This window comes from Pinus tabuliformis, chromosome 7 (genome assembly GCF_031772625.1).
Source record: "Pinus tabuliformis cultivar Carrire ecotype Pingquan chromosome 7, CPIR1, whole genome shotgun sequence".
Lineage (NCBI taxonomy): Eukaryota > Viridiplantae > Streptophyta > Pinopsida > Pinales > Pinaceae > Pinus > Pinus tabuliformis.
The window spans coordinates 834303675-834324819 of NC_142293.1; the positions used below are offsets into that span (position 1 = coordinate 834303675).

Below are 21145 nucleotides of genomic sequence, written 5' to 3' on the forward strand. Positions count from 1 at the left end.
ATAATGTACCTTGAGAATACATTCAGAATAGCCCATTGAGAATATAGAGATTGAGGGAAAAGGCAATACAGAGATACATAATTAACATGTGACTACATGAAACGTGCTGGGCCAAATGTATAACTTTTATTATATGAGCAACCTGTACAAGGGGACTACACAAATACATGAAACCTTGTCACCGCAATCGGTGAAAAAATCATGAATTAAGATTTATTTGGATCGAATCACCATAAAATCATGAATTTATCGATTAAATCACAATCTTTTAAGTCTGAAAAACTCTCGAAAAAATTGGCCAATAACTTCGGCAAGTTGAAGAACTTGCGATTTCCCATTTTATGAGCAGATTTTCCACAAAAGTTTATGGTGTTCAACTTATATGAAAATATTGTTTATTGAACCTTACTGAACTTAGATGGAAAACCCCATGTGACTTCTGCAATGGCAAGATACGAGACGTTGAAGTAGAATTTAAGCAACCCTGGAATAATGGACCTTGAGAATACATTCAGAATAGCCCATTGAGAATATAGAGATTGAGGGAAAAGGCAATACAGAGATACATAATTAACATGTGAATACATGAAACGTGCTGGGCCAAATGTCTAACTTAAATGTATTAACTTTTATTATATGACCAACCTATACAAGGGGACTACACAAATACATGAAACCTTGTCACCGCAATCGGTGAAAAAATCATGAATTAAGATTTATTTAAAAAAAAATAATTAATATGTAAACCAAGTGCACGCACACCCACTGTGTTATGCTCTCTATTTGGTGTAAACTTCTTTCTTTAGCTATAAAAATAGACAACAATGTAGATACAAACACTTTAACCAAAGTGACCTACTAGGCAGTGGCGACAAGCAAAATAGTAATCTAGGCTAAGCCCGACATACTAGCATCTGTGCCCAAGAATGTCAATTCTATTAAAAATGATGCCCGGTGTACATGAAGGCTGTAATGCTGCGCAACAGTAACATAATCCAATTGGCACATAATCATAATAATCATACTTTTGGTTACCAGGGCATCCATATAATGTTTTTCAAAGGTATAATGAAGTTTTTACATTTTATTGGTCTTAAATATTTAATTTAAGATATCAAATTAACATTGAATTTAAATTATTAAAGGATTTTTTTTTGAGTATTGAGAGGGTTTAAATTTAATCGGGTATAATTTTTTTTCAATATAAAATGAAAAAAAAGTTTGTACTTTTCGGGTAGATCTACAAATAAAATGAATATTAGTTTTTAATAATATTATTTATATTATATATAAATTTCACATCTTTATATTTAAAATATTCTTATTTTTAATTTTAATAAAACCTTGATAATACATATAGTTATATAATATGTACATATGTGTTTGATATTTTTCTTTAACATGTTTTATAATATTATAATTTAATTTTTAATAGTATATATATTTTAGAAATAAAAAATTACTTAAATTTTTATACATTTATTAATTAATTTAGCAGAAATATTATAGTTATAAATATGAATCATTATTATTTTAATTTGAAAAACCCGGCAATAAAATTGAAAATTGGAAAATTATGCCCCATCCATATATACATACAGTTTTGTATAAAAAAATTCCATTATCTGTGTCGCCATATAAAAATAAACTCTCTGTTTCCTGAAATTTTGATGTACCATTTCCGCAACCCATCCCATTCTCTTAACTTGTACTCATTTCACCATTCCACGGAACAGATCTGATAAGTAGTCGGATGACATTTGTCAATAACCTTTAGAACTACCTTCCAATTCATTGACTGTTGTATATCTTAATTTATGTGACATGCATATTCCATAATTATTAAGGTGGCACATGCATTATTACAAAACGGCGGGCCCACTTCACTTTAAACACGAAGTTTTTAATCATTTTATTCCCACTCATTTTCTTCTCAAATCGTATTTGAATTAGAATGGACAGAATGCCATAGCTATCGGTATATACTATAGACTGCACATTCGTTTCTATATTGTCAAAGCCCTCTGTTTCTGTTATCAAATATTGGAAGCACAAAATTTAAATTTAGTCTCTAATCAAGTTTTTTTGTCTCTGCAGATAATGACCAACAGTGAGCAGTACTATCGAAATATTGAGTATCGCGAAAAGAACATCCACACCTATACAATGCTGCTAGACGCAGATTATGATATGGAGATAAATCACTTTAAAGATGGTTTAAATGATGATGAAGCTCTGACACTGGTATATGTCAAGCATAATTACTATTATTATAAGCATATGCAATTAAATTGAACGGTTTAAACTTTAGAGCATTGTGTAAGGTCATTCCTTGGAGTGATTTTCAGCTTAAATACACAGTTACATATTATACTACAATACTGGATTCATGTTCATTTGATTTAATTTTATATTATGGTCGGCTTTTTCTGTTGTCATCTCTCTGTCACGGGTTTTTGACAGGAGAGCAAAAGTAAATTTTCATTTTAACAAAATTATGAAGGCAGACATGTAACAGTCTGGGCAAATGTAGTCTGTCAAGCTTTCTTCTTATCTGGGAAAGAACTCACAGTTTGCTTTTAGTTACAAAACATCAGGAGAGTACAGGAAATTGTGACAGAATCCCGAGACATTATGTTGGAGCCTTTAAACCTACTTCTGAGATTATAGTGGACTGCCATGGCGTGAACCAATTTCATGACATTGAACCAATTGGTGTCTTGCAAACAGCAATAATGTTTGGTGTTGGCAACATCCCAATGTAACTGAACTAAAAATCCTGGTTTCCGTTGCAGGATATTTTCATACTTCGTATTGTTGTGCAGTGTCTTTTGGAATGTTGCTTTAACACACAATCATGAACATTGCACATTAAAATGAGAAAATGTCATACGTTAAAAGATGCAATGTCTCATCACATACTAGGAGAGGAATATAGTAGGATGCAATATCTCATTAGAGAGGAATATGTTAAGTGACTCCCAATTATCCAAGCACTATGAACTGCATTAATTCTTCATTATTACATTGCAGACTTTATTGTATATCTAATCTTTAAATGGTAAATATCAACATTACTTGTAACACCCTTTTTTAATGGTCAATTTACATATTTATTCAAAATACAGTTTTTCTGAGTACAGAAGCTTTGGTTAAGTAAATGTGATTTTTAGTTCACAAGGTACGAGCTTCAAGTTAGTGACAGAAAGTGACTAAGAACAATTTAAGTTACCATCCTTTTTTCTAATCGCTGACTCACCGACCCACCAAGAAGTGACCTGCATAAGGCAAGGTTGACCAAGTAAGATTTAAGTTACCGTCCTTTTTTCTAACCACTGAATCACCAACTCACCGACCCACCACCGGATGATAGCCAATGTTAGCTCAGTACTCCGTCTTTCCATTATTAACATAAAACTTAGTTTATTCATTGAAATTACGACAGTCCAACCTATCAAAATTCTCTAGGGAATGCTAAGAAGTCATGATTAAATTTTTTCTAGAAAATGTTTAGACGAAGTAATCAAATTTGAAGGATTCATTTTATTGAAGGTTTCATCTTAATTTTAATTAGAAGGGAATATATTAAAAAAAAACATGAGAAATTAGTCAATTACAACTACATCTCATCGAAATGGTTATAGATGAATTACTTACTTAACGCAATTGAATCCCAAAAATGATATCTAATAGAAAAGAATATATTAATGCAGCTTTTACAGAATGAAAAACTTCATTAACGAGTATATTATCTCTACCTTTCATTTTCAATCATAATTATTTCTACTTCTTCTACTTCTTCATCAGATTTAAATCTCCTGAAATAATGCCCTCCATTTACAAATATGCATGTCCTTGAAACCCAGCTGTAACAGAATCTCTCAAAGTGGATATGCACCGGTAGCAGGCACCAATCTTCTAATGTATCGTTTCTGGATGAAAAAAACTATTCTCACAGGCTAAATTACAAACTCTCTAGATCGAATCAATCAACATCTTCACTGAAATATGAGCAAGCCACCTTACCTGTTAAAGGCTGTTAAAATTGTCTGTCTGCTATAACGTCATTGAATTACAAGGTGTTGGATGGGGATTTTCAAGAACAACTCGAATGTCAGTAAAATTTCATTTCAATTCCTCTTTCAATACCCCAGGAAATCAATTTTATATAGTCCTAACTGGAAGAGCTTCTAGTGAGACTCAATAGGGTGCTGTTACTATCGGGAGATCAAAGTAAGATATAAAATATTAAAAACCTTATTTGCGAGAACTACACATTTTTTAAGTTAAAGAGAAATTGGAATCTATCATTGAATCCTGAGATTTAAGAGCCTTGATACAACATGAAAACGGAAAACCGGCCAAATTTATAGAAAGGGAAATTCGAGAATCCTGGCATTTAAGAACAGATGGGAACCGGCCAAATTTATAAACAACTTAATACAAAATGAACAGAGCGGGCAAAATTTTGAAACGACGTAAATAACTGAAGGCTAAATGCGCCTGCTTCATTGACAATTAAATTATCTATATTCAAGGCCTCAGGCCAAGAAACATTGTCGGATTCGAAGGCTGACGCAAAAGTTCTGCAGAAAAATGGAAAGCGTCTGTACGTAATGTGATGCGCCTCATTAATCTTCGCTTAGGATTGCAGATTGTTATTTTCATTTCCAAATCGATCATCATCGTCCATCCGCTGCTATTTGCTCCCACAATATGGAATGTTTTAAGCTAATATAAAATGTTTTGATCTTAAATATTTCATTAAATAAATTAGGTAGTTGTTTAAAGTGGTTCTGATTTTAAATATTTTATTAAATAAATTATGTAGCTGTTTAAAGTGGTTTTTTATTTGTATATATGGATTCAGCATTCTAAAAAAATCTCAAGATATTCTAATTCAGGGTTGATTTTTTTTCAATAAATTCAAGATTGGTTTTATAAAAATGATAAAAAAAAAACATTTTATAGAAATTAGACCCCAAAAAAACCATTTGAAAAATTTCCAAAAATTTTCAGTAAACACAACTCTCCAATTTAAGTATACAAGTCTCAAAAAAATTCCTTAAAAACACGGCAACAGCATGATATCAAGCCTGCTCGGGCGAAGCCCTACAGCTTTCAAATCTGTCTAACCACACGAACATATTTCAAATCTGTCTCTTTAACCACACGAACATTTCAACAACTGTGCAGTCGGTATAAAATACACCTATACGACGAGCTAAACGAACATTTCAACCATTGTTTTTATTGTAAATTCACTCAGCAGCCTGTATGAAGCCTGTATTAACAGAAAGCATTAAAAAATAAAATAAAAATCACAAAGATATTAAGAAAACTGCCGTAACATGGCAAGTAAACCCTGAACCCCGCAGAACGGAAACCATTTGTGAATAGGTGTATAGCCGAGTTCATGCATTTATTTGAGAAAGGCTCGGTGTTTTAAACGCCGTAGGAGAATTGCTGTATTCACCCAATACTTGAGTCGGTCGGGTCAGTCCTTAGCATAGCGGCCATGGCAAAGTTCTTAGCAGCGCAGCCAGGGCAAACAACGAAATGAACACGAGGCATCAGGCCAGGGTAGTCTACCCTAGCCAAAACTCCGCCTAATTCGCCTCCACCATTGTGCGACCCCCCTGTAACTCTGAACGTCGTTATTTGCCAACACCGCCAAATGTAAATGCGGACTCAGAAGTAATGAATTAGTCGGATGCAAATTGCAATCTTCAAATTCCAAGGCAGTTAGCTACCCTGCTCTTCCTTAAACTTAATGAAGAGAGATCTAGTTGTGCAAGGCCATATGAATTACGGGTTTTCGGAGATGCGTGTAAGAAACGATTTCACCATCCGAATTCCTTTGGTGCTTACAAATTGTGTCTATCAGGGCTATTACCTCATACATTAATATATCAGGGCTATTACCTCATGCTATTACCTTATACATTAATATATTGTTAGATCATTACTATAAGATTTTTTTAAGATTTTTTTGTGATCCAGGTTGATAAAGAGATTATCTTTCAGATTAATCACATTTTTCAGATTAACCAATGACATAATTCGAAAAACAATCTCTTGAACATTAATATATTCTCTTCTTGTCTGGGCCAGTTTTACTATCTTCAGTGCCACTGGTTCATTCAATTAAATCCCTTCGCCATAACATTCCGTTGCATAATTACTATGGGGTTGCAATTTTCAGGTCCTCACTTCAATTTGCGACCTGCGCTTCAGCCTCGGATCAACGAAGGATATAGATCCTTAGCCCTTCTCGAGAGACAATGCTTTCGACATCACTTCCAGGACATCTCGTCCAAGATGAGCCTCATGGACACCTTGATTCGTCCCACTATTCTATATGACTCAGAGATTTGGGGACCATCTTTACTTGAGTTAGATTGGGCTTCAGTTGAGACAGTCTAGATTCTTCTTCTTTGCCGCATCATTAGGTGCAAAGTTGCAAACTGACAGTGCCGCAACACATCATCCTGGCAGAGTTTGGAGCTCAGCCCTTTTGGCTTGGGACGGTCTTCAGATTGGTTTCATTCTTGCATCGTGTCCAGGGCTTAGCAAACTCGATAAAGAATAGGGACCGTTACCCTTACTTGGCATATTGCTCTTTTAAGACTATTACCCGTTCTACCCCCTCAGGCCGAGCCAGATGTTGGTTTACAGGAGTTTCAAACCTCTTAGAGTCGGTGGGAATTCAGTTGGATCATCTCCCTCCTTTCCGATATTCCTTAGATGCTCCCAATCACCTTTTACCTACTAAACAGGGGCTAAACAAGATTATTAGGGAGGACATCTACAGGCAGTTTGTCCAGGTCACCTGGGTCAATCCTCCGGGAGGGTTGCACCCAAATATGGCCTTCTACGTTGAGCACTTCTTGAAGTTGAGAGGCGGGCTCATTGTTCGACCCCAGTATACATTTCACCACTGGATGCATGCTCTTCGCATTCCTCTAGGCCAGTTCAGAGTAGGTTCTCATAGACTTCAGGTAGAGAGAGACCACCAAGTGGATAGATTAGACAGACTCTGTCAGGTATGTCATTTACAGGAAGTGGAGACCGGGGTGCACTTCATCCTTGAATGCCCTGTCTACTACGAGATTAGAGGAAGGTTTCATTGCTTGTTCAGAGATTCTCGGACCCTCGCCGACTTTTTCAAGTACCTCGATCAGAGATGTTTGGCTCTATATATGTAGGAGGCTCCTAGGTTCTGAGCGCATATTCTTCCGCCTCCCATCAGACCAGAGTCCACACAGAGGATCACGACAATTTTCAGAGTACTACCTTCAGACAGGGGCACCAAGAGATCGATTGATGCCATTACGTATCCAGACTCCAAATCAGTGAGGATCCGTGGGACCTGACCTTGCTACATGAGATCTCATCAGCAGTTTCGTCTCAGATCCATTCCTGGGAGACAGACTAGGTCCTCCAGCATTCAACAACGTGTGACCCCCCCCCCCCCCCCCAAGACACGATTTAGTGGACAGTCTGCACTTGCCATAGGCTCTTCATCGGGCCAACAGACATTATTGAGTTTCTTCAGCGTTATTCATTCAGCCTCAGATGTTAGGAGAGATGGGTCTGATCCTCAGACCTATTAGGCCCTGGATCTTCAATGCTAGAGCCAGATGTTGATTTACTTCATGCATTGTATCTTTTATAGGAGACCGTTTGGTTCTCCCGCTTTGTTTATACATCAGTGTACTCAACAGTCCCTTTGACCTACTTTGTGGTCATTACTTAGACATAAATATAATTATCTTATCTATGAATCGATCACAGTTGCACAATTTGTAGGGTGCTCTCTTTTTTTTTTTTGTTAGTATTGGAAATTGGAATGTACGGGGATTTTAAAGTTACACCTTGCATGCAACCTGTACATGATGGAACGGGTAGGTTACAGAAAGGGCACCAGGCGGGGAATGTACAGGTATGAGGTATTCCGAATACGGTGATCCAAATTCCAGATCCAAATCAGTTACAGTGGCACAATGGTTAATAAATTTGGGTATCTAAATAAAGTAGTAGTATGTAACTCGTTAAAACGATTTTGGACCAGGGGATATGCTTCAATTTATCAGGCAGCCCTCCAAACCAGTTACAGTGGCACAATGGTTAATAAATTTGGGTATTTAAATAAAGTAGTAGTATGTAACTCGTTAAAACGATTTTGGACCAGGGGATATGCTTCAATTTATCAGGCAGCCCTCCAAATCAGTTACAGTGGCACAATGGTTAATAAATTTGGGTATTTAAATAAAGTAGTAGTATGTAACTCGTTAAAACGATTTTGGACCAGGGGATATGCTTCAATTTATCAGGCAGCCCTTCACGGGGCATTTTATTACATTATTTAAATTTTAAAAAATATAAATAAAAATTAACATTTTTTAGGTCTAATTTTAACCTATTTTTAAGCCTAATATTCACTTCAAACTTCTAGAGAATGTGCTAGACCCGTATTGACCAGCTGACGTTCAATTTTGACCCTTGCTCAGAAGTCCTAAATATCACCTGTGTTAATAACCCAGGTAGCCTGTCCCTTTTTTACAAATCGATCCGAATCTCTCGCACGAGTTGTTTATTCGATGGCAATGTCGCACGGATTCCTTCGCAATACACAAAGTGCGGTTTGGTCTTTTCACTGTTTTCACGCGAGCAGCTTCTTTAATCTCTTTGAATTACCGTTCGATTACCACGATAGAAGGCTGCTCTGCTTGGTAGCTTAATTCCAAAGGCGATGCCGCATCTTCTGTACTCCTGAGAGGCGGCTCAGTCCCACCAAGGAAAACCTCTTACAATTGGTGTCTCCATATCTCTGACCGAGACCTTATTCTCTGTCACAGGTGTCAGCTTACGGCTTCTCTGCACTTTCTTTACGAACTGAACCAGGTCTTTCCCGATGCCTTGACGATGTCAGAAGAAATCATAGGTTCTGGGTTCTTTATGGTTTGATTTCATTCATGGATACACAATCCAACTTCACACGTTCTTTCCCCCGTAGATTCTCGCCTCAGTCGCACATCACGGATTATTTGACTCACTTAACTTCGGCCCGCCCTACTCCTCTGTCCAATGCTTTGTGTGCTCTTGCAGTCCCTTCGTGCCTTCTCTGCTCACAGCAGTTACTTGGCTCCTTCATATGTTTCTTGGGCTTTTCCTCAATGGCCTTGATACCATGTTGGTTTTACACACACGAAACTCGACAAGATACTATCTACCAACCGCAGTATGAGTTAATTAAATGTCTGGTTATCACATCACTTTATTATAAACCCAACTCCAAAATATTAGTATGCCTAAGTTATAGATATGACCCATTGACCATGACCATCATCTCTAACATGTAATCTCTTGCTATGAAACATTTTGGCACGAAGACAAAACCATCCAGATATCTGGAGATATATATGTACCCTGAAATAAGGGATTGTGCTTGCTTTAAATGCAGTGACACTAATTCTTTTGCTTTATCACAAGAAGGGTTTTTATGAAAGAGGCTTTCTTATCGTGGTCTCCTTAGTCACAAGAAATGATTCTTTGTCTCCCATAGAAGATGAGAACTTTCTGCTCTCCTTGCCCACTCCCCTAAACAATTCTAGCGTACCATCCTTCCCCGACGCTCCCCTCTTCCACCTGATCTCGACCCTACATCCATGTTCTCTCACACTTCCAACCTTTATGATATTCTCGGGCAGGCCCAAATTCATGTTACCTTCCCACCCTCTTCCTGTTATCTATTCTCAGACAGGGATATTAAAAAGGCCATTTGGGTGATGAACAACAACAAAGCAACCGATGAGGAAGGCTACTAAGCAGAGTTCTTTAAGCATAGTTTATGTGATTTGGTTAGCTACTTCACTGATCTCTTCAACCATGTAGTCCGTGAAGGTTTTCCACTGACATGGGCACACCACATCATCCATCCGATCCACAAATCAGGTTCCAACTCAAATCCCAATAACTACAGAAAGATCATGGTGGGTCACACGTTCTCGAAGTTGTATGCTACTGTTCTACATAGGAAGCTCTCTAGTGACCTTGAGTAGAGACAACTCAAAGCTAGGGGATAGGCAGGGTTTCGACCAGATCACCAGACTATTGACCACATCTTCACCCTTCGCGCCGTGATTGAGGAGGTGCAACACCGCTCTTCGAAAGTCTACTGTTGTTTCATAGATTTTTGGAAAGCTTTTGACTCTGTTCCAAGGAGGCCTTGCTCCAAAGACTCAGAGATACTGGCATCTCTGCAACCCTATTGACCATTATTATGCGCCTATATGTGTTCGTTCTTGGTCATCTTCGCGCAACCCATGGGATGTTTGATTTCATCCGAAGCACTATTGGGGTTAGACAGGGTTGTCCACTGGCCCCTACCCTGTTTGGGATCCATATTGATGAGTTGGAAGCATTTCTACACTAGCATATCCAGGACACTGATGGTTGCCTTCTTCACCAGGTTCTGATATCTATTCTACTCTTTGCTAACGACGTGGTCCATCTCTCCTCATCCCTAGAAGGATTACAAAGGCAGCTGGATGCCTTAGCTCTGTTTTGTGACCATCGACAGTTGACGGTCAGCGTGGGTAAAACCAAGGTTATGATCTTCAATGGGCTGAAGAAAACATCAGACCTTCACTTTCTATTCAGAGGGGAGAAGATTGAGATCATCAACATGTATACCTACTTGGGGGTGCAATTCTCAGGTTCCCGCTTCAGTTTGCGATCAACGCTTCAGTCTTAAATCAACAAAGGATATGGATCCTTAGTCCTTCTCGAGAGACAGTACTTTTGACATCACTTCCAGGACATCTTGTCCAAGATGAGCCTCATGGACACCTTGATTCGTCCCACTGTCCTATATGGCTCAAAGATTTGGGGATCATCTTTACTTGAGTCAGACTGCGCTTCAGCTGAGAGAGTCCAGATTCTTCTTCTTCGCCACATCATTAGGTGCAAACTGACAGTGCCGCAACACATCATCCTTGCAGAGTTTGGAGCTCAGCCCTTTCGGCTTAAGACAGTCTTCAGCTTGGTTTCATTCTTGCATCGTGTCCAGGGCTTGGCAGACTCAATAAAGAGTAAGGACCGTTATCCTTACTTTGCATATTGCTCTTCTGAGACTATTGCCCGTTCTACTCCCTCAGGCCGAGCAAGATGTTGGTTTACAGGAGTTTCAAACCTCTTAGAGTCAGTGGGAATTTAGTTGGATCGTCTCCCTCCTTTCCGATATTCCTTAGATGCTCCTAGTCACCTTTTACCTACTAGACAGGAGCTAAACAAGATCATGAGGGAAAACATCTACAAGCAGTTCGTCCAGGTCACCTCGGTCAATCCTCCAGAAGGGTTGCGCCCAAAGATGGCCTTCTATGCTGAGCACTTCTTGGAGTTGAGAGACAGGCTCATTGTTTGACCCCAGTATACGTTTCACCACTAGATGCATGCTCTTCGCATTCCTCTAGGCCAGTTCAGAGTAGGTTCTCATAGACTTCGGGTAGAGACAGACCACCAGGTGGATAGACTAGACAGACTCTGCAAGGTATGTCATCTATAGAAAGTGGAGATTGAGGTGCACTTCATCCTTGGTTGCCCTGTCTACTATGAGATCAAAGGAAGGTTTCATTGCTTGTTCAGAGATTCTCGGACCCTCGCGGACTTTTTCAGGTACCGCGATCAGAGATGTTTGGCCTTATATACGCAGGAGGCTTTTAGGTTCCGAGTGCATATTCTTCAACCTCCCATCAAACCAGATCCCACACAGAGGATCACGACATTTTTTAGGGTACTACCTTCAGACAGGGGCACCAAGAGATCGATTGATACCAGTATGTATCCAGACTCCAGATCAGTGAGGATCCATGGGACCTCACCCTGCCATACGAGATCTCAGTAGCAGTTCCGTCTCAGATCCGTTCCTGGGAGACAGACTAGGTCCTTCAGCGTTCAGCAGCGTGTGAACCCCCCTGGATACAATTTAGTGGACAATCTACACTTGCCATCAGCTCTTCATTAGGCCAACAGACTTTTGTTGAGTTTCTTCAGTGTTATTCATTCAGCCTCAGATGTTAGGAGAGATGGGTCTGATCCCCAGACCTATTAGCTCCTGAATCTTCTCCGTTAGGGCTAGATGTTGATTTACTTCATGTATTGTATCTTTTATTTACTTCATGCATTGTATCTTTTATAGGAGACCGTTTGGTTTCCCCACTTTGTATATACATCAGTGTACTGAACAGTTCCTTTGACCTACTTTGTGGTCATTAGTTGGACATAAATATAATTATCTTATCTTATCTTTCGTGTACGCATTACCTATATTTGTCATATTGGTTTTGGAATGTTGTATTTCTAAAGGAATTTGAATTATTCAAATTTTGATGCAATTTATGCTTTTTCTAGATAGTTTTTAAACCAGAGACTGAAGCCATTGATGAATCAATCAATAGTAACATTATCCTTGTTTCTTTGTTTTGTTTGGTAGGTTGTGCTTAGGTGGGGGCTAGACCATAAGTTGAATACAACAACAAATTGCTTTTAAATGAGGGATGTTGTCGCCGAGATTGTTCAAAATTTTGGTGTCTCACTATCCCCATAATTAGTTCCTACTCTCAACCCCTCCCCATCAGATTTTGAACCTGGACTTGATGGGGACTAAATCCCTCGAAATCCAATTGGCCTACAAGGGACTAAATCCCTCACAATCCAACTGGTCTACATCCCACAGATAAGAAAAAAAGAAGTCTTTCTACTTCCACTTCCAAGGCACAGCTGAGTTAAAAACCACTATTTCTGGTGCATGTGAAACGTTTGAGTACAGGAGTTGATATCACAACAAAGTTATTCCATTCTCCAAAAATTCCCTTTCTAGTTAAAACTACAAGAAACAAAGCGCGGAGATTTCTCGATATATTGTTACTACTATTTAATTGTAGGTTTCACTCCAATTTCTAACATGGCTATTTCTGGTCAGTCTCCTCTAATCTGACATGTTTGAGAATTAGTTTTATAAAAATGTTTCTGGCTGTTCCTAGACATTGTTCTGTTTCTTTATGTTGAGTCCTTGCATTCAATTTTTTTCATCCACGCACTTTTATTTTCCTTTGCTTTTGATTCTTCAGTTTCTTTAAAACATTTTCGAATCTCAGACGCCTTTATTGTGTGTTGAACTATCCGTTTTGTCTCAGTTCAGCACTTATTCATTGATTTCATTTTGCTTATTGAACGTTAAAATTAGTGAGTCTGTAGGCCACGAGTGCCACATGGTGCATAATAATTTGGTGACACAACCGTTTGTGAGTTACCTTAAGGTTGAAGTGTATTGTTCACATTATGTCATGCAGGCAAAATGATTGACGATCCTTGATCCTCGTTAATTAGTATGTCTTATTTATAATGCTTATCAATTTTTGGAATGTGCAGGATGCTACACGGTATGGAAATGTTTCTAGATTTGTGAACCATAGGTAACCTATTGCTTTCAAATTTCATGAACTTTAGCGACATGAAAGAACTATTCAATTATAAAATAAATTTCTTTTAATTCATTCGATTCACTAATCTCCTTACTGGACGTCTTTTGACTTCATGTGCCGCTTATTGCTATGACCAGGTGTGGAGACCCTAATCTATTGTTGCGGCCTGTGCAAATTGATACGAGAGATACTCATTATTACCATGTACGATTTGCTGTTGACATTGATTGTTGGATATCCTTCCATTCTTTTATTGTCAAGTTTAAAACTTCAAACTAATTTTTACTTCATCAACATCATTCGCAGGTCGCATTCTTTGCTAGTCGGGACATTGCTAAAAACGAAGAGTTAACCTGGTATACAACAGTCTCATACTTTTTACTTTCATACTAGAAATTTATCACACAAATTTTTGTAAACTTTTTCCTTTCTATCTTTTAACCAAACAAAATGCATGGAATTAATGGAGTATCACTGTTATCTTATTATTTTGAATGCAGGGATTATAACATCAATTTTGAGGACAAACATGAAGTAAAGGGTTTCCGCTGTTTATGTGGTAGTAGTCTTTGTCGAGATAAGAAGAATAAGGTTCAGAAGAAATGTTCACTAGTTCGTGATTAGTCATGAATTAGTAGTCTTCTTTTAGGAAAAGCAAACCCTGCATAAAGGGTGATTTTTTGACCTTAGAGAGAAGCCCACTGTCGTAACTTTGTTTATTATTGTAAGTATTAGCTTCTATGTATAGGGCTATCTGTTAATTTTAGTGTAACAATGTATTTATGCATCATTTTATAGCGCAAGCTGATTAATTGGGTGAAAGGAGGGTTGGCGGTTTCAGATTACTCGTTGCAACAACTTTAATTAGAAATCCAATTGCCACAGTTGAAAAGGGGCCAATGCTTAAGAACGCAGAGCTTCATTCTTGCCCATCTGCAGATGCGAATTGTTAAAATATATGAAAAATATTTTTTTATCACATTTTTCCTTTTCATTTTAATTCAGTGGTTCTGTTTATGGTTTACAATTGGTTGGTTTTTGAATTATTTGTCTATGGCAGTTGGGAAGGAGTTCAAAATGTTAGTTTGATACAGTAACGGTTTGGTTGTAGTTATGGTATGTGTATAATTGTTGTTCAAGAAGACCTCAGTTGAACTAAATAAGAAAGCTTTCTATATTTGCGAAACACGTATGGAGAAATGTCATATTACTAATTAGTCATGCCATCACAGTAAGTGATAAATTTAATTATGTAGCATTATTCATAACAGCTACAATATGTTCATTGTGTTTTATAAGTGCATTCTTCTTTGAATGATCTGTTATATGATATTAACAGTAAAGTTGGACCAGTAGATGCAGATTAAGGATTCAAAGCTCTTGTTTACTCTGAAGTTGAATAGCGAAGAATCATACCATGTATTGTTCTTTTTCTTATTGTGTGAAACCAAGTATTAGAAATGTAAATATGCGATGTTTAGGAAGCTATGATTCTACCGGCATGATGAAACAAAATCTTCCAGAATTTTTTGATTGACATTTTTGAATTTTTGAGTTATTCTTCAGGCTCTTCTTTCCCGTATTGCAGGAACCTAAATTACAGACTTTCTACTCGTTTGTCTCTGAAGATGGGTGATGGGTTCCCGTGAAACGCTAGGAATGAAAAACAGAGTTTTCTACAAATCCACACAGACAGGAAGCTGAAGTATCAAACGAAAACAAAATTATAAATTCTTGATAAAAATAAATATGGATTCAACCATTGTCATGCTAAATCACGTGTTTTTATTAAATGTGAATGATGTGCCAATTGGTGGATGCAGTACTGTATCAAAGCAAGTAAAACATCAAATTATTTATTAGGAAAAATAGTTCATTCCAAATTATTTATTAGGAAAAATAGTTCATTGCTTGGGGTTTAGTTGATCAATTTGAATTCATCCAAGCAAGAGTATTGGAAAACAAGCTTCCTTGTATTTGAGAAACATGATTACCAATGGAACAACTCAAAATTCTAGCAAGCATTTTAAATTTGTTGTGATTTTACTGTATATCTCACTCATTTCTTATATGGTTTTTCAACGAGTTTAATCAAATCTAAAGAAAAGCTGCTCGTTCCAAGATGAAAGAAACTAAGATGATAATTGTTAAGTCAAAACGAAGAGATGTGTAAATTTGTAGGATTTTATGAACAAAATCTTTGAAGATGCAACCAATGATTTTGTAAATAGATACACAAATAAACTATTGCTAGCGTGAACACTTGGATACAAATAAAATTGAACTTAGGTTATGATATATTTATTTTTATTGGAATCCCTTTTGGATTCCACTATATATATCAAAATCAAGCAATTGGTAATATAACAAAAAAAATTGGTCTTTAGCAAATTAAGTGACTAATGTTCTATTAATAATTTTTGAGATGGCCTATTAGAATTCTACAAGTTTTATACTTGTTGAAGTTTAAAAAGGTTCTAGATATTGATCCAAATTGGATCAATATATTATTTTTCATCCATCTCAATGCTTTTAGAGTGGAAAATTTGGAGGAATCAATGTGTAGGGTCATTTTTTACTGACGGTCTCAGTTTAGAAAATTTTGGGTGAAAAGCAGTAGGAGCTATTTTGAGGCCTTAAACAACGACCTTTTATGGTCTCGACTTTACTATGAATGTATATTCCATAGTCTAGACACTTATACCTTTCCAACAATGTGATAATCAACTCAATCAGAGCTCTTATGGGAAATTTATGCCTCTCTAAAGTTGACCTATCAAAATTGACCACCATAATTCTAGAGGATGCCATGTGAACCCCTATTACTCATGGAAAAGGGGCTAGTCATGCGGGCACTATGAAAAATAATTTATAAGGGTCAAGTTGTAACTAAAATTGAGGGTTGAATGGGTCAAATTGAATTCCTAGTTGGCTATTTGGCTATGTTAGATTTAGGCCACTAGGACGAAAAAGGGTTTGATTGTATTCTAGTGCATGTTATTCCATAGTTGAGCGGAGTATTTGACAGAGAGAGACAAAGAGAGGTCACAATTTTATGTTCTATAGCAACCCACGGGTTTCACTCCTTTTTACTTGCATCCATTTTCTTTTAGAGAAAGATAGAGTAGAGTAGCCTCAAGTTCTAGCTAGGTTTTCCCTTGAAAGGGTTTCCTAGGTCATATCTTGTGTTATTATGATTTTGTAAGTGATTATTCTATTTATTCTTTATTTTCGGTATATTTAATCCATTGCATCTATAAGCATAACATAATAATTAAAAAATCCAAAAACATAAGAAAAAATTAACCCTCATAGTGTAGATTTTAGATTTTTCAAATATATTTTAGAATATTGTTGTGACAAATTGTCTAGTGGAATATCTATGGTAGTTTACAAGTCATTGGTATCAAAGTAGGTTTCTTTGGGCATTTTGTGAAAATTTGTAGGGGATCTAAATTGGTTTAAGAAGAAAGTCATAAAACCCAAGCCATGGCTAACGAATCTATTAATAATTGTCAAGATGCAACAAAGGAGAGGTTCTCAAGGCTAGAAGAACAAGTTGTAGATATCAACTGTAACATGAATCTAATTATGGTGGTTCTAGCAAACAAGTTGAGAATTGGAGAAGATGGAGGAGGTTCCAACTTAGAGGTCTTACCAAAGGAGAAATTGGGGGATTGGGAAGAACCAGAGAGGGACTCTAAGAAAGAAACTGAAAAGGAACAACCTAGTGCAAGCTTCTTGAACCATTCACAATCCCTATACAAGATGGAAGTGAAGGTTCACATTAAGACATATCAAGGTGATGTTGATGCTTTGAAGTTAAATCAATGGTCGCCACAGTAAGAAGTTTATTTTAATGTTCACCACATAAGGGAAGAACATAAAATTTCATTTGCTCATTCGAAATTAGAGGGCCATGCCTTGACTTGGTGGGAAAGCTAAATGAAAACCTTGAGATTGGATGGAGATCCTCCAGTGACTATGTGGTAGGATTTCAAAACTCTCATAAAGTCACAGTTCTACCCTACTAGGGATGCATAGGACCAGCAGATTTGTTGGCATTACTTCAGGTAGAGACATGGGCAAAGTGTACACCATGGAATTTAGGAAGATGGAAATAATGCTAGATATATCCTCGAAGAACTCAGACATACTCAAGTATTTGGGGGGTCTCCAAAGACATTTGCAAAAGTAAATGTTGTTTTTCAAACCCAGAACAATGGATGAGGCTTGTGTACAAGCATAGTACCCAGAGAACATATGCTAGAAGAAATGGAAATCAAGTGGGTCAAAGCAAGAGAACTAGGAAGCTTCCAGGTAGAGGAAGAAGAAGTGTAAAGGAGGAAAAGACGAGGAAACAACCATAACACTAGTGTAGAGATCTCATCAACCACTCTAGCGTTGATGGTCATGTAGAGAAGTGTCAAAAGTTGCATTCAGAGCTCAACCCAAAGAACCGAAAGAAAGATGCTAAGAAGAAAAATATCATGGCCATAGATTTGAGTATTCAATTGGAAATCATCTTGAACTTGGATGTGAAATTTTATTTTTGTACGTTAGTGCAAAAGGGGGTGAATATAAGTAGCCATCAATAACTTAAAGAGAAAGAAATGACCATAATGGTCCATGCAAAGTTACAAGTCAAGAAGATGAAAATTGATTATCTATTCAACTCGAGATTACAGGGGAATATCATAGCAATAAATCTTATCAAGAAATTTGGAGACTCATGACCATCCTAGCCCATATTCGTTGAGATAGGTTAACAAGGAGGTAGAGATAAAGGTAAAATAATGCATAGTCAAATTTGGTATTAGTGTTGATTTTATTGATGAAGTAGAGTTGGATGTAGTTCCACTTATGTATGTGGAGTTGTATTTGGGAGTCATTATATGTAAATGTGAGATGCAATATTCATGCGAAGAGCCAACAAGTACTACCTCATCTAGGACGAAATATCTTTCATCATCAACGCTCACAAAGGAAAGTCAAAGATATCATTGCTAAGTGCCAACTAGACTAAAAAGCTGACTAGTTCTAGCTAGAAGTATATATTGTTATTTTTACTAGATCCTTAGATGATTGAACTTACAAAGGAATTTCTACCACCACAACTTTACTTGTTAGAACAATTCAACCATCCCTAGAGTTACATGTTAATTTACCTCTTATGTCATAATTTGGAATGGTTTTGATCCATCCATAAGAGAATTTGGGTAGATATGTTTATGAAAGTGTGCTCGTTGCCATTGTTCTTGCTTCGTAATGAGGATCCATATCCCTATTGGTGCTAGGGTTCAGGAGATTACTTGTAGTTATTTCAACCCCCACCCCTTTCTATATTTGTTTGGGAGATCATTTCCCATTTTACTAGAGGAATATTACTTTGTTCATCCTTCCCAAACCAAAGATAAATCAGGAAAAGGTTTTTAATATTCTTTAGTATTATTTTGGCAATACAAGTTAAGGATAATCAATACACCAAATTGGCTCAAGAACACTCTAGATAAGGACTAATACTCTATTATGACCAATTCATCTATTACACTATTGGCATATATGTCATTCTCTTATCATATAGCCATAAGTATTCCTTAAAGAGTGGATAGTTTCATTCAACATGGAACCCAAGTATTTGAAGCATCTTCCAATCAAACCAACAATGAAGGGGGGAAACTTTAAGAGCAATGCTCTTAGATCTTCAAGCACACCAAAAAATAAGATAGCGGATTTCTTCAAGTTGGTATCCATCATTCTGTGTTAGGTCACTATACTACTAGTGTAGCCCCTTATTGTTATTATTGCAACCCCTTGTTGCATTTTTGTGCCCATGTAGTCCCCTTATTTTTATGTGTTCCCCATATAAGCCCCACTATTGTTATTTTGTGCCCTTACAATATTATTGTTATGTTGGCTCTAATTATATTGTGACCCTTTAGACTCTTATATATCGAAAGGAGGTCTTGTCATTTGTATCATCCAAGAATTGTTCATTTGTGTAATCTAAAGGAGGTTTCCCCCTCGAAGGGGCTTATTTTGAAGTCGTTGATCTATCTCTTCTTCTATTGTCTGAGTCGGTTGCATAACATTTGGTGTCAGAGCTTTAGATTCTAGGATTTCACTGCTTCAAACAGGTCATTGTGACATTTTCGCTATAACTTTTTTCTACGACGTTTTAGAATTTGAAATTAAAACCCATTTGAACCAAAAGCTTTCTGAACCTCGTGTCTGAATTTTAGATCTTGTCTCGCAATATTTTTGGAGATATGAGCTTAGGAAGTTAGGTTTTTTTCCAGGCTCTAGAATTTCATCACAAATATGTCATCGTAGAATTTTCGCTATAACTTTGTTTCTATGAAGCGTCAGAAGCTGAAATTAAAACCCATTTGAAATGTAATTGTGCTTCACCTCGTGTATGAATTTCATAACTTGGTTCGCTGTATTTTCGGATATATGATCCAAGGAAATTAGGGTTTTTGCAGGCTCCCGAATTCCATCTCAAATAGGTGACCTTGGGAAAATCGTCATAACTTTCTCTGAGCATCGGATTCAAATTTCGTAAAAAGTGAAAGAAATAGGATGGACTGTAGTTTGTTGGGTATTGTTTTCAGGACTGAAGGTCAAAACATTGACACATGGCACTTCATACAAGTTCTCTCTACTGAACAAGTCTATAATCAGGTCATCATAGGAAATTGGGCATAACTCTTTCTTGAAGAATCCAATCTCGATCAAACTTGTGGAGTTGGAAAGAGGACTGAGAGGGCTACCACAGTACACAATTTCAGAACTTGGAGATCTGAAATTACAGAGTTATATTCATTTCAAGATAGAGCTCCTAAAAGCAAGAAAAATAGATATGAGGAAGTTTGATGGCAAGGATCCGGTAACTTGGATACTACACAGATGGAACAATATTTTGATCTACATTAAGTGAAACTGTTACAAAAGGTACGTATTGCATCTTTATATTTAGAACTGAATCAGTTTGTATGGTATAAAGGACTTTGTTCTCGTAAACCACTTGTCACTTGGTCAATTTTCACGGAGGAAATGATAGCACATTATGAAGATACAAAGAGCAACACCTTCTTTAGCCAATTGATAAATCTCAAACAAAAGGATTCAATGGTAGAGCACATTGAGAACTTCCAAAAATTGAATATAAGGGTAAATGATATTCCAGAAAAGCAGATGATTGATGTCTTCATAGGGACTATAAAGGATAACATCCAACATGAGGTTCACCTTTGGGAACCTGATTCATTGGAGAAGGCATATAGATTGGCAAGAAAAATTGAAAGCAAAATTATGGAAACATGGAAGCCTGCCACTCATAACTATAAATATGGAAGTGTTGTTGCTCCTAGCATTCCACAACCTACAAGGTTGACACCACAACAATTGGAAGAAAAAAGAGCAAAAGGGCTTTGTTAGAGTTGTGATAGAAAATACACTAAAGGTCATAAGTGTGCTAAGAAGAAATTAATCTAGATAGATGGGGAAGAGGAGGAAGAAAAGGAACAATAAATGTCAAAAGAAGGGGATATCCACAGGAACCAACCCTAGAGAAAGAAGAAATGAATCTGACCATATCTTGTAATGCATTGACAGGAATTATCACTCAAACTCTCAAGATAGAAGGACATATCAAG

The 21145-nt window shown here is 37.0% G+C and overlaps 1 protein-coding gene across 5 annotated transcripts in view; it reads left to right on the forward strand.

Annotated features, from left to right (window-relative positions):
• The window catches only part of LOC149250201 (uncharacterized), a 300458-nt gene extending 285967 nt beyond the window's left edge, over positions 1–14491 (forward strand). For all 5 annotated transcript variants that reach the window (XM_089458950.1, XM_089458948.1, XM_089458952.1 and 2 more), the window contains 5 exons: positions 2098–2244; positions 13435–13478; positions 13625–13691; positions 13794–13843; positions 13988–14491. In XM_089458950.1, the coding sequence (XP_089315076.1) occupies positions 2098–2244; positions 13435–13478; positions 13625–13691; positions 13794–13843; positions 13988–14111 (432 nt within the window). In that variant the 3' untranslated portion in view covers positions 14112–14491. The remainder of the gene's footprint in view (positions 1–2097; positions 2245–13434; positions 13479–13624; positions 13692–13793; positions 13844–13987) is intronic.
• Positions 14492–21145: the final 6654 nt, after the last annotated feature.